The sequence below is a fragment of the Mesoplodon mirus genome, assembly GCF_964341445.2.
Source record: "Mesoplodon mirus genome assembly, chromosome: 1".
NCBI lineage: Eukaryota > Metazoa > Chordata > Mammalia > Artiodactyla > Ziphiidae > Mesoplodon > Mesoplodon mirus.
Window position 1 is genome coordinate 15,316,559 of NC_138976.1, and position 14,412 is coordinate 15,330,970.

At 46.1% G+C, this 14,412-nt stretch overlaps 1 protein-coding gene across 1 annotated transcript in view; it reads left to right on the plus strand.

Moving 5' to 3' along the window:
• The window catches only part of BRINP1 (BMP/retinoic acid inducible neural specific 1), a gene marked incomplete at both ends in the record, with an annotated part of 133,508 nt that extends 120,964 nt beyond the window's left edge, over positions 1 to 12,544 (plus strand). Inside the window, one exon of the mRNA XM_082628113.1 lies at positions 11,404 to 12,544. Coding sequence (XP_082484239.1) covers positions 11,404 to 12,544 — 1,141 coding nt within the window. The remainder of the gene's footprint in view (positions 1 to 11,403) is intronic.
• Positions 12,545 to 14,412: the final 1,868 nt, after the last annotated feature.

Sequence of the window (14,412 nt, forward strand, 5' to 3'; positions counted from 1 at the left end):
GTTGGCAGAATTCACTTCTTTATAGTTATAGGACTGAGGTCACTTTTTCCTTGCTTGTCATTGGCCAGAGTTCACTCTTAGCTCCTAGAGGCTATTCTCCAGCCCTGGTACATGGACCACTCCATCTTCAAAGGAACAAAGGTGCAGCAAGTCTTTCTCAGGCTTTGGATCTCTCTGAATTCTCTTTCTGCCAACGGCCAGAGAAAACTCTCTACTTTCAAAGGGGCACCTCTAATTAAATTAGGTTCACCTAGATAATCTCAGTATCTTTACATCAACTGTGCCAAATAACAGGACATAGTCTTGGGAGTGATATCTCACCACATCAACAGGTCCTGGGGGTTAGAGCCTGGAATCTTGGGGAGGGAGGACATTTTTCAAGTTCTGCCTGGTACAGTTACATAGCTTGGTAGTAATGGAAGGAGGAAGAGAGATCCTGAGTTCTCTCTGGGGGCTCATGGTATATAATAGTCTGAATATCTATTGCTATTTAACAAATTGACCCAAATTTAGGGCCTTAAAGCACCAATCATTATACTATGCCCATGATCTATGAGTTGGAAATTTGTGCCAGAATTGGCTGGGCAATTCTTCTGTTCCACATGAGGTTACTCGAAGTCACTCATTGGTATTTAGGTGGCAGCTGGGCTGAGCTGGAGGTTCTAAGAGAGCTTCACTCGCATATCTGGTTCCTTAGCAGAGATGACCAAAAGGCTGGGCTCAGCTGGGCAGCTCTCTCTCTTCAGGGTCTCTTCATGTGGTCTCTCCAGCAGGGTGGTCAGCCTGCTTATAAGTGGCCTCAGAGCTCTAAGGGGGAGTTTTCCAAGAGACAAGAAGTAGAAGCTGCTGCTGAGTCCATAAACTAAGTGAATCACTTCTGTCTTACTATATTGGTCAAAGAAGTGGTGGAATCTGCCCAGATTCAAGGGAGGGGAACAGAGATCTCCTGTCTATGGGAGGAGTGTCAAAGGATCCGTGGCCACCTGCCGTACATTGTGGGTTTGCCATTTGTTTATTTTTCCATTGTGATACATTTTAGTACAGAGGTTAGTGCACTCTTCAGAGACCTTATGAAGATATATCTCGTAATACAAAATTGCCCTTTTGAACCTTTGTCAACCAAGACAAAGTTTGTTTTAGTGGATTTATCCTATGGTTTATGCCCCTTGCAACATGCTTCGGCCTAGGTACATGTTTTCTTGTTGTTCTTATTGTCTTGTTTTGTTTTCTTGTAAGCTGGTTAAAGGGAGAGAATAGTCCATAATATAAGTTTTATTATTTGGTGGGGATACCAGAAGTGGGAAGGAAGGGGTTTCTGCCAGTTGCAGAGTATTCCAATTATGGATTAATCTCAAGCATGCACTCTGGAATGGGGAAATAACCATCAGACCCACTGTGAGAAGAACCTGAACCAAAGTCCCATTGATCACCTGACCCCCCCATAAACACCTATGCTGATTAGTAGACCACAGTGACATTTTGTGTCTCCTAGAAATACTATCAGGGCAAAGCCAGTGTCCAGTAATCCTTGAAAAGTATGAATATTTCCTTTCCCCCAGTGCACAGTCACCCAGGTAAAAGGCTGTCGGTCCCCTTGGGAGAGGTTGGGGAAAGATGAACTGTCTACATTTGTGGCTGTGTGCAGGGTCCTTCCTCCCTCAAGGGAAAGATTCTGCCTCTGGGTTTCCAGGTACTATTTGTGTGACCTCAGGCAAGTCACATAACCTCTCTGTTTGCCGTGGACTAAGCCTTGTCTAGGCATCATTCCACTCCAGAATTCTGAAAATCTGCCACACTAAACACACAGACAGCTCCACCTACCAGAGTTAATTGCTACTTTGACAGTCCCTGACCTACTGGTGTGTGTGTGTGTGCACGTGCACACACGGGTGCACGCACCCTGGGAGGAGGTGGCACATTCGTGGCAAGGACCTATTCTGAGTGTGTACTAAATTGTCCTATTGAGGAAGAGGTACAAGCCAACAGATAACCTAGGCTAGCTCGGGGCATCTCGCTGTCAGTCACAGAAGCCTAGAAGTACCCTCCCAACCATGGGGCAATGAAGCTTTTAACTAAGAATTTCTTGTGCATTTCTTTTCTATTTACGGAGATAAAGAAGGTAGTAAGGCCCAACCCCATGGCAACCCAAGGATGCACAACCAGGGTGAGGGGCAGGGAGTTGCGTGTCAGCAGCTGAGCTTCACCATGAGTGATATGCAGGGTTTGTTCAACTCCGCACTACCAGGGATGTCTCCATGCCCATCCCTGTTTGCCATTGTACATTTGTAGCAAGTAGGGAATTGACTCCCTTGGTTGATGTAAGGCAAGAAAATAAGTATCTCCAGAGTCTTTTTGTTGTTTTTAGTTTTTCAGGGTTTTTTTTTCTTCCCTGGGGCTCAGAAGTGGCTTCCGGTTCAGAATAGAATCTAGAGGCTTAGAGGATTGAGTCAGAAATAGAACTAATTTCTTACAATTTCTGTAGCTCTTTTTCCTCTTCAGCACCATTTCCCTATGCTCCTACCCACTTCCACTCTCCAAATCGACCAACAAACCCACACCCGGGTGAGTTGTAATCTTAGTGATGTGACAGCTCACTGGTGACCTTCAGGAAGTCACGTCACCTCTCTGAGCCCAGTTTTTCATATCCTTAAAAATCCTTGATACCCCTCAACCCAACCTATGACACAGAAAAGTCGTGAAGATCTAAATCAGAGAACCAAACAGAAGAGCTTTAGAAAGTTTAAAAGAGTGATATAAAAATGTAACATATTGCTGCCTTAATAGTGTTTTTCTGGTTGTTTTAAAGGACGATTTTTTGGGGTAAATGTTTTATGGAAGTGTTAGAAATATATAGCAAGTGCAAATATCGTTAAGTGTACAGCACGATGAATTTTCACAGAATGAATTCCCACGTGTAACCAGCACTTAGATCAAAGAGCAGGGCGTTGTCAGCAGTGCAGAAACCCGCCGTGTCCTCTTCTGATGCCATCAGCCTCCTCTCCCAGGGAATTATGCCTCTCATGGCTGCACACTGTAGCTCAGTTTTTCCTCTCTTGTGCAGTGTGGACCCTTTGGTATCTGGCTTTTTTCACCTTTCATTCTTCTGTGAGATTCCTTCATATTGTTCTGTGTGGTTTTGGCACATTCATTCTCAAGCATACTCCACTGTGTTTCTAGACATCCATTCTACTGCAGTGGTCATTTGCACAGTCTTCAGGTTGGGGCTGTGACAAGAGAGTGCTGCTGTCTTCCACACGCCTTGGAGTGAACTTCTATGTGCATTTTTGTTGAGTATCTACTAGGGGTGGGATTGCTCAGCTTTACAGATACTTCAGTAGTAGATAATTCCACCTTCCCAAACTTGCTGAACGAATGATCTCTCTTGCAGGTAGCATAGAAGAGTTTTGATTGTTCCACATCCTTGCCCATACTTAGTGTTTCTCATCCTTTTTATTTTATTTTTATTTTTATTTTTATTTTAGCCATCCTGGTGCAGAAGCATCCTATTGCAGTTTTAATTGGCACGGTCCTGATGACTGATGGCGGGGAGTTTCATGTGCTTGTTGGCCTATTGAATATCCTCTTTTATGACATGTCCGTTCACATCATCGTATCAGTTGCCTACTTTCCCGTTTGGTCATTTTTTTTTTTTTCTGGGACAAATCACATTTATTAAACAGTTTAGTGAGAACCTTCTGGAGAAAACTATAAATTGTGATAACTGCATCTACTCTGGTTTAAAGAGACCCAGGAAGGAGTGGCAAACTCAGGCAGCGTGAAATGCCTTTGACTAGCCCAGCATCCAGCCAGTGGAGGAGTTATTTATGTACTATAAATATAGTCTTTGGGTAAAGATTTTGCAAATATATTTTCTAACTAAGGGTTGTCTTTTCACTCTTTGGTGTCTTTTGATTCATGTGTTTTAATCCTAATATATCCCTATTAATCAACATGGTTTTTTCCTTTATGGTGAACTGTGTCAAGAAATCTTTGCCTACTCCAATGTCATAATGATGCTCTTCTGTGTTTTCTTCTAAAAGGTGTTTTGTTGATGTTATTATTTTACTTTTCACACTTAGATCTGCAATCCACCTGTTAACAATTCTGGGGTATAGAAGAGATTAAGTATCAATGAGAGATTTTGTTCTTGTTGCTGTTTTAATATCAATATTCAATGGACCCAACAATATTTATTGAATTCTTTCCCTGGATTTTTAAATCTATACTTATTTCAAAGGGACCATTTTCTTTGGGAGCTCAACAGGAACACAATAGTTTGTTCTCATGAGACATAGTGTGTACCTACCTATGTTAGAAGCTCTACATACATTATCTTATCTGATCTTCAAAACAGTCCTGCAAGTAATGTATCATTATTCCATTCTGTAGTTGAGGAAACTGAAGCTTAGAAAGGACAAGCAATTAGCTCAAGGTTAAGTAATGAGGAACGGAGCTATGATTCAATACCCCATCTTTTCTGACTCCAAAGCCCACATCTAGCTCTTTCTTCAAGCATCATGGTGACAGGATTCATTAGAACTGTGGAGGGTGAGTGACCAGGGAGACTAGGACATTAAGCTATAATCAACTGGGCTGTTGTAGTAACTGAGAGGAATATTTTTACCTGAGAGGAATATAAAACACAGTTTTCCTTTGCCTTCAGTAATAATTATAGTTAATGGTCAATCATAGATAGCTTCCTTTCACTGCGAACCTCCCACAAGCTTCACGTATCTGATTCTCCTTCTGAAGATAAAGTGTAAGGCAGGTATATAACCTTTCCCATTTGACAGATAAAGAAACTGAGGATCAAAGAGGTGAAGTGATTTATCCAAGGTCAAATATCCACAACAAAATAGTGGTAGGGCAGATCCAGCATTTCCTTAACTGACTCCCATGTCTATTAACTGGCTCACCACCCCCGTCACTGCCCAGATCATTGATCTAGATGACCATCACTGTCCTTCAGGGTGAAGTCCATTACACCTGGTTAGCCCCTTCTCACTCTCTCGCCTTTGGTCTGTGTGTCATTCTCCTGCCTGACTTCCGCCCAGGAAGAATAAAACCCTCTGGCAGCTCTCCACCTGGGAGCTTCCTGCTGCTTTTAGCATTTCTGTCAGCCCTAAAGAAGCTTCTGGATCCTTCCTCCTTTCCCTCAGCAATCCATGCCCCAAAGCAAAATGCTGAATTTGAACATGTAGCTGATGTTGCCTGTCACCTCCTTCCAGACACAGAACTATGTAATTTGCAAAAATTGTTTCATAATCCTCCCCAGTTAAACTCCTGCCAACTTAAATTTAAAGACTCCATCGGGTTTTCTCTTTGCTGCTCTTCCCCTCCCCCCTTCTACCCTCTGCCTCTGCCCTCCACCAATAAGACCTATTGCCTTCATTCCACAGTTCCAAACCAGAAAGCATCTTCATCGTGGCAAGGGACCACAAAATCTTCTTTGGGTTTTTTCTTCCATTGCCGTGAGCTGTTCCATGAGGCTCTTTGACATCATGTGAAGAACTGACAGAAGGAAGGAAAACAAACTATTAAGTCAATGATAGAAACTCAAAGAGGGGAATGATTAAAGCTAAATATGAATCTGGGGAAAATGATGAACACAGACTGGGTCTGATGGCCAGTTATAATTTACCCTAGCACATCCATAAATCGAGGCTTCTTTCAGTAGAGCCCCAAACATTCTGACACCATTGATACATTCATCTTTTATCAGCACTATTCCTGTAACACACACACACAGAGTCATACACAGCACACCCCCTAAACAGTGCATCATCAGAAACCTAAAAACAACTGTTTGTCTTCCCAGTCTAGTACTAGTCTCTGGTCTATAGAGTACACAATTTGTAGAGTCTCACGGGATTACTTAGACACCCATTACAATCTCGAAGAAGCACAGGGCATAAATACAAGAATGATTGATTCAGAACTCTGATTTCATTTTTTAAACTTTCCTCTCCCTTTTAAATAAACACTCCTGGTAGGCAAATGGGACTTATGGATTATAGTTTTCTATTTTAGCCTAAATCTGTTCCCCCCTTCTCCTTGGCACTCGATTTGTATGATCTTCCCTAAAATGCCACTGGCCTGGCACTGCATTCCTGTCTTGGGCAAAACCTCCAATTAAAATCAGCAGGAAGTTTGCTTGAATTAGGAATCCCAGCCTGGGCTTCCCACCAGGTGGTTCCGAAAGGGAGGCGTGCCCTCTTGAAAGCACTGATGGGAAGCCCTGGGTGGCATAGCCTCTGTCCTCCAAATGATGAGCGACTCCAGCTGTGTCACCAGGAGGCCTGTCAGGTCGCCAGAAAATCCTGGCTGAGGCAAAGACAGAGCCTGCAGGGGAGCAGCGGAGGTGTCCCCATGGCCCGGAGCCTAGCTTCTCCTCCAGCCTGGGTTTGAGAGGGTAGGAAAAGTACAGCGGGGAATGGAGGGAACACGGGGTTTGGATCCAGAAATCCTGAGCTCTGATCTTCTATGTCCATGCTGTGTGACCATGGGAAAGTCACAGTTCCTCTCTGGTCTTTCATGCCTTCTCCTCCTCTCAAAGGAGTCCTATTCTCATAGGGCTGACGTAAGGATAAAGGCTGACTGCCATGATATAGAAAGCACTCAAGAAACATTAATCCTCCACCTAAGCAACTAAATCTCAATGTTCAGGTCTAAACATGAGGGAGATGGGCTGGATATTTCCAAGGCTTCTTCTTGAAGGTTTTCTGCTTCTGTGGTCCAAGTAGCTTTACGTGTAGCCTCTGTGGGAGCCTACTTACCAGGCCCCAGGGTTTTCCAGCTTTAGGAATAAAAATGCAGCTTCCTGCCCTCCCCTCATCCCTGCTCCCCCCGCCCCTCCCATCATAATGAACTGAAATCCCATCCAGCAGAAAGATGCTGATTTGGATGTATTGGAGTTCAGCTTTGGCTGCAAAGAGAAGATGCTTTTGATCCCCAGAAACAGAGAAAAGCATCTTAAATCTTGGTCCTCACTGCCACACACTGAATGCCTTGCAGTGGGTCTGTGTCAGCCCTTTGTGAAAACTGCCCCATCCCATCTCTCTGGAGCTGGCCTATTAAGCCGCTCCTCTGTTGCCAGAGTTGAGGTGGGCTGTCACCAGCTAGCCTGGGAAATGGTATTTATAGATCGCATTCCCTCTTACCCCTGGTCCCCAGCCTCTCCCTGAGCACTTGTCGGTGAGCTCCAATTATCTGTGAATGGAGGAGAGGGATCCTGGCAGGTCCAGGGGAAGCAAGGAATGTGATAATAGGCCCTTCACACATTCAAAGTTTCAGTATTTTTCCATTATTTCAATATATTTCTCTTCTTGTGGCCTGCTTCCTTCTTCTTGCTGGCTTTGTCATTATAATTTTACATTGTGGTACGTCGGAAAGTGCGCCGGTGCTGCAGTTACAGAACTTGGTATTTGAACGTGGACTGACTCTGTGATGTCAGACAAGTTATCCCACTTCTCAAGGCCTCACTCTCTTCACCTGTGCTGTGGACGGTTATCCATGCTGCTCTGGGAGAGCTCTGGCACAACGCCTGGTATACAGTGAGTGCTCGGTGGTTGTGAGCCGTTGATTCCCTTGGCTGGTTTAAGGTGCTGCATGCCTCCCGGCATGGCAGGGTTTCTGAGTATCAGCAATTACTACCCAGAGCACTGGCTGGAGATGGAGAATGTGTAGGAGATTGATCTGATTGAGCTGGACTCCTCATTATCAGAAGTTGCTTGTGCTAAGGACAAGCATGCAAAAAACTGGGATGAGCTTGTTTTTTCTGGTTTTGTTCTCTTCAAAATGAAGGACTGAAATCTCAGGAACGTTCACTGACCTTGGGAATCGGGGCTCACCAGTAACATTGCTCTCTGCCTGACCCCCCACCCCTCTTTCAGAAAAGGATGCTTTGCCCTCCCATGGCCCATCTGGGGTCCACATTCCCTGATTCTGGGAGTTACGACACATGAAGGCTTGGCTGAGTGTCTTCGTTTCCATCCTACCCACGCTAACTTCATCCCATCACCTTTGCCCTCTCCAGCCCTCCTCCTCCACAGCCCCCGTCTGCTCACCTGGGTCGGGCTCCCTGTTTCCCCCTCCACCTCCATCACTGAGGCCGTTCCTCCTCTCCGCACGCTTCCCCAGTCCCCACCTCTCTCCTCCATTCTCTCTTCTCTCCCTGGGCCTCGCGCCCCCAGCCCCCTCCCTGTGCCCCGCCTCTTCTCAGTCCTCTCGCAGTGTCATTAATGCCTTCTTTGATACAGCCCACAACCTCACGATTATCCGGAGGTCAGGAGATGCAGGTGCCAGGCAGCTCTCTGCTGCGCCTCAGAGGGCCTCTGTCCCCAGTCCCTCCTGCTCGACAGGGCTGGCATCCTAATTGGCCACTCGCCCCTTTGCTTGTGGCAGCCTCACCGGGAACTTTCATCTTCCTCTTTCCCTCACTGAGGATGCTGAGAGCTCAGCCACAATGAGGCATTGATTCAAGGAGTGGGGGATGCGGTCCTGACAAAGGGTCCCAATGATGAGACACGAGAAAGGGGGCGCTCTACGGGCTTATAGACTGCCTTGCAGACGGGAACAGAGGCGCTCTGAATGGGGTTCTGTCCTGTCACTTGGAGAGGGAGCGACGGGGCAAGTGGGGGCCATTTGAAAGAGGCATTTTGAAAGGACGCTCTCGTCAGATGGAACCACACGCAATCAGAGACGTGTGGCGTGCCCCCGCGGCTCACAGAAATATCAGATGACTCATAGCCGATATTCAGTCAATGTTCTGGTTGGGGAGCTGGGAGCCGCATGGCTCATTAGCATTCCAGCTTCGTCTCCTGAAGGCTGGGCCCGCTGCTGTTCTCCAGGCTGTAATGGGATTGGTCCCACGAAGCAGAGACCGGGGAGGCCTGGAGTTGTGCGGGTGGAAGGTATTGAAAACTAATTCTGCAGTTCGGGAGAGAGAAGAGGAGTTTGTTTGTAAGAAAAATATTAATTTTTGTCTGTTCATTCATTCAGCAAACATTTATTTAGAGCCAGGCTCTGGGCTAGATGCTCAGGGAAGGAGGGGTCCCCTCTCTCCAGCCTTAGAGCCTGGAAGGGAAACTGACCAAAAAACCAGGGGTTTCAATACGGTGTTTTGAATGTTGTGAGGGAGGTTTCATTGCCAAAGCCAGAATCGTTCTGTGGAGTTAAAAGGCGGAGCTGTTTCAAAGAGCACTCTAATTATTCCTCCATTTTCTCTTAGCTGATAAGCACCTCCTTTAAAGCACAGCATCCTGGGAAGCCGTTTCAACAGTATCCATTTTCAAATGTCCCAAGTAACCAAATGGTTTCCCTCCAACCCCAGAGGGATGGTGAAATCCCTGAGAGTGTGTCTCAGTACCTTCAAAGGAAGAGCTTATTCTCTGGGATGAGAGTACTTATTACCTTCTTAATAATTGGTCTATGCCAGGCTCTGTGCTCAATGCTTTAAATACACCGTCTCATTTAATCCTCTCCCTCACTGCCTAAGATGGGCTTTATTATTCTCTTTTTAGATATGAATACTGAGGCTCAAAGACACGAAGTATCTTGTTCCTGGTTACAGAACTGAGCCTCGAACTCAGTTCTGCTTGGGCCAGCGCACATGCTTTTCAGTATCAGGCTGTACTGCCTACACCTCATGGTTCTTGGGCTTGGTGATTGTGGCTTGGCAGTGGAAATGACAGAATAGATAGATCGCTAGCATTTCCTACCAGACGCAGTACAATGCAAAAGGGCTTCCATTTCCAGTTTTCGAAAATGCGGATCAGGAACCACTGCCACTGTGGTTATCATCATCAACATCACCACAGCACACGAGAGCCTTAAGAAAGGCCCCCTTGACTGACTCTTGTTTGAAGAGCTACGAGCCAGGAGAGTCCTTACTCACTCACTGTATGAGTTCACCTCTGAGCGTCTCTTGCCGTGTCCAGAAAATGGAGCTGAGAGTCCCTTGGCAGGAATAACAAGAACTAACTTTTATGGAGTCCCTAATACCTACCAAGTTAGGGGCCAAGACTTCACAAAAAAATTCATGTCATCCTCACCACAGCCCAGTGTAGGGGGGAATGATTAGGAAGGTGAAGGAAACTGCCGGCATTCCCTTGGCTCAGGAGTGGAGGTGCCAGGATTTGAAGCAATCTCGGACTGACCTCAAGTCCCAAGCTATTTTGGGGATGTGGTTGTGAAGCTCAAGTGAGAAAATGGGAGTGAATGTACCCTGTGCAGGGTAAAAAGTGCTAGACACATGTAAGGGCTTATTCGTAGCATGGAAGACAGCCAAGAGGGGACTTGCACAGAAATGAGGAAAGATGAGAGGCCACTAAGCCGACTGTCTTACATCTTTTTACCTATTCTTCTGTTGCTTCTTATCTGATCTAGTATGTACCTTCACTGGAATGTTTCAGAGGCTGGAATCTGGGGACAGGCTTGGGTTTGTTTCTAAACGTGTTGAAGGGCTGTGGAGAGGGGGCCTAGAGGTACATGTTGTGATGGAAATTTCACTGACCTGAGAGTTTGGAGCTCTGGAAAAAATGGGGGAAATAACATCTTTCTTACCTGTTCTGAAAAGCCAGTAGGAGGATCACATAAGAGCATAAATATGGAAGCACTTCCTGATCTCCAGAGTAATGTAAAATATAATTTGTTTTTGTTGAAGTTTTTGGATGTTATATAACCTCATGGGAGGAATCTGTGAAGAGAGTTGAAACATCTGGTGCAGGTTAAAAGAACCCCTAAATTCTTCTTATTGACGATCTTTTACAATCTGTTGTCATCTGGCAGGGGTTTTTGAGTTCATACGCTTTAATTTTCTGAATCAAACTTCCACGGGACGAATGAATAATACGATTATAGAGCTGCAAGGGCTTCAAAGAACATTCACTCCAACTCCTTCCCTTTACAGATGAGGACACTGAACATTAGAAGGGTAGATTACAGGGCTTCCCTGGTGGCGCAGTGGTTGAGAGTCCGCCTGCCGATGCAGGGGATACAGGTTCGTGCCCCGGTCCGGGAAGATCCCACATGCCGTGGAGCGGCTGGGCCCGTGAGCCATGGCCGCTGAGCCTGCACGTCCAGAGCCTGTGCTCCGCAACAGGAGAGGCCACAACAGTGAGAGGCCCGCATACCGCAAAAAAAAAAAAAAAAAAAAAAAAAAAAGGGTAGAGTACAAGGTCAAGTAGCTGCTCTGTGGCATTACCAGGAACTACAGTGTAGTTCTTGTAACTGATATTACGTGCCCTTCCTAAGATAACTGTTCTACCCAGTCCTTTCAGTCTTTGGGCAGCTCCACTTTGCATTAGCAGTTGGATAACCATAACCCCACTTTGCATTAATAGCTGGATAACCACAAGCCCACCCATGATGGTTAACATTCTCCATCTCACCTCTACCCCTCAGGACAATTCAGCAGTGGCTTGCAAGGGTCCAGTCGCTTCTCTACTGCAATGAGAACGGGTTTTGGGGAACCTTCCTGGAGAGCCAGAGGAGCTGCGTGTGCCACGGCAGCACCACGCTGTGCCAGCGCCCCATCCCCTGCATCATCGGAGGGAACAACAGCTGTGCCATGTGCAGCCTGGCCAACATCTCGCTCTGCGGCTCCTGCAACAAGGGCTACAAGCTATATCGAGGCCGCTGCGAACCACAGAACGTGGACTCGGAGCGGAGCGAGCAGTTCATCAGCTTCGAGACCGACCTGGACTTCCAGGACCTGGAGCTAAAGTACCTGTTGCAGAAGATGGACTCGCGCCTCTACGTCCACACCACCTTCATCAGCAACGAGATCCGTCTCGACACCTTCTTTGACCCCCGGTGGCGCAAGCGCATGTCCCTCACTCTCAAGAGCAACAAGAACCGCATGGACTTCATCCACATGGTGATCGGCATGTCCATGCGCATCTGCCAGATGCGCAACAGCAGCCTGGACCCCATGTTCTTCGTCTACGTCAACCCCTTCAGCGGGAGCCACTCGGAGGGCTGGAACATGCCCTTCGGGGAGTTCGGCTACCCGCGCTGGGAGAAGATCCGTCTCCAGAACAGCCAGTGCTACAACTGGACTCTCCTGCTGGGCAATCGGTGGAAAACGTTTTTTGAGACGGTCCACATCTACCTACGTAGTCGGACTCGGCTACCTACCCTCCTGCGGAATGAGACTGGCCAGGGCCCTGTGGACCTGTCCGATCCCTCCAAGAGGCAGTTCTACATCAAGATCTCGGATGTGCAGGTGTTCGGGTACAGCCTGAGGTTCAACGCCGACCTCCTTCGCAGCGCCGTGCAGCAGGTCAACCAGTCCTACACACAGGGCGGCCAGTTCTACTCCTCTTCGTCTGTGATGCTCCTCTTGTTAGATATTCGGGACCGAATCAATCGCCTGGCCCCCCCTGTGGCCCCGGGGAAGCCCCAGCTGGACTTGTTCTCGTGTATGCTGAAACACCGCCTGAAACTGACCAACAGCGAGATCATCAGGGTGAACCACGCGCTGGACCTCTACAACACCGAGATCCTCAAACAGTCGGACCAGATGACAGCCAAGCTCTGTTAACCTGGACTCTTTGCCATGGACGTTCCCTTTTGTTGTACAAACAGAACAGAACCAAGCAAAGCAAAACAGACACAAATTTGTAAAATGTAATTAATATTCAAAGGAAAGGAGGAAAAATCTTCATTCGTTGGAAACGAAAACATTCTAGCAACTGTATAAAACTGTTGGGCATGTTTGTTATTTCTATACTCTGTCGTGAAGAAGGGTCTCAGCCTTGGGAGGAGCTTGGAGGGAGCTGCTTCTTAGGCCTCAGGTGCTGTATTGAGGTGGGAGATGAGAGAGAGCATATGCAATGAACTGTAAAGATCTCTGCTGTGCAGGTGCTAAGATTAAACACTAAAAAGAAAGATATATGTAATGTACAACCGACACTGCCATTTTTCCTTGTGGGAGGAAATGGACATAGATAAAGAAGATATTTCTTCGGTTATGATTTCTTCCCTCTTTATCCTTAATTCCTGTGGTTCTTTTGATTCATTTGCACACAAGGGTGGGGATGCAATGACAGTTCTGTCTCACCCAGATAGCTTCTTTCACGCTGAATAAACTGAAGCTAATTGAAGCTGGACAATAGGTGGCATTGTAGGGGAGAGGCATTCACATAATCATAGGGTGTTTAAAACAGTAAGGAACCTTGGATATCAGCTTAGTGACCTCCTTGATTCAGTTTGGGAAATAGCCTCAGAGAGAAATGGCATGCCCTTGGCTACACATGGTTATTGCCTGCATAGCGATTTGAGCCCTGCCTTCTGACTCCTTCTAAATCATGCTGGCCACTTTTGTGTTTACTCCAACTAAACTGCAAAGGGATGAGTGTTTTTCAGTCTCAGGTTGTTCTGATAGTTCTTTTTCTTTAATCAAGAAACCCCTTTTACCTACCGTCTCCAAAAAGAAATGGTGTCAGATTTCCTAGAAATGCTTTGCAGATTAAACTTTAGTTTGACTAAAAATCAATCACCAAAATAAAATAGGGTAGGTTTTAATATTGCATTGGTCTGCCAGGCTGACTTCCCCAAGTAGGTATCTAAAAAAAGGTCCTTTAACTCAGTACACACACATACACACAAATACACTAACAAACACTGCCACTTCTTGGGCATCGCTGAAAACTGAGAAGCCTTGTCTGGGACTTGGGGTTTAAACTGAAAGGAGAGATGCAAGAAAGAAAACTCATTTCAAAGCACTTCTTTAGAGGATTTGGGCAAATACCGTTTCTTACCAGTTCTCCAGGAACTCTGCATTTATCTTTTTGCTAAGGTGGTACTAGCTAGAGGTGCTTCGAATCTTCATTTCCATATTGGCAGAGAAACAGGACCACACACTTCAGGGTTGGAAGAGAAAACAGGACTCTTCTGGTCTCGACGTCTGTCCAGTGCAGATCTCTTTACCGTCTTTGGGAGATACCCCTGTTTGCTAACTGGACCATTCCAGGAACAGGAAGCTCATTAGATCTATCTTCCACATTCCTTGAATTCCCCTTTCACTGTGGGAGGGAGCAATAGTGCTCATTCCAGCTTGTGTTATAAAATAGATCTAATTATTTAGATGGTTCTTCTGTACCTTTACCAGTTTCTGTGTACCTTCCATTCACTGGTTCCAGTTCTAGAATGTGCATTTTTTCCTCATGTCAGTGCTTTTGTAGATAAAATACAAAAACTATCTCAGGGGTCACCAGAGTCTGTAATAATATGACTCAAAGAGAATACCCCCCCCCTATAGTTTATTTTAAGATGAAAGGAGAGGGCTTCAGTGCAGAAGAGGTAAAGAATTATCTAGCTTATTTAAGTGTGTGTGCGCAGGGGGGAGTGGAGGGGAAGATAAATCCTGTTTTTTGCATAGTGAAATTCCAAATGTAATGTTCCAGTTTT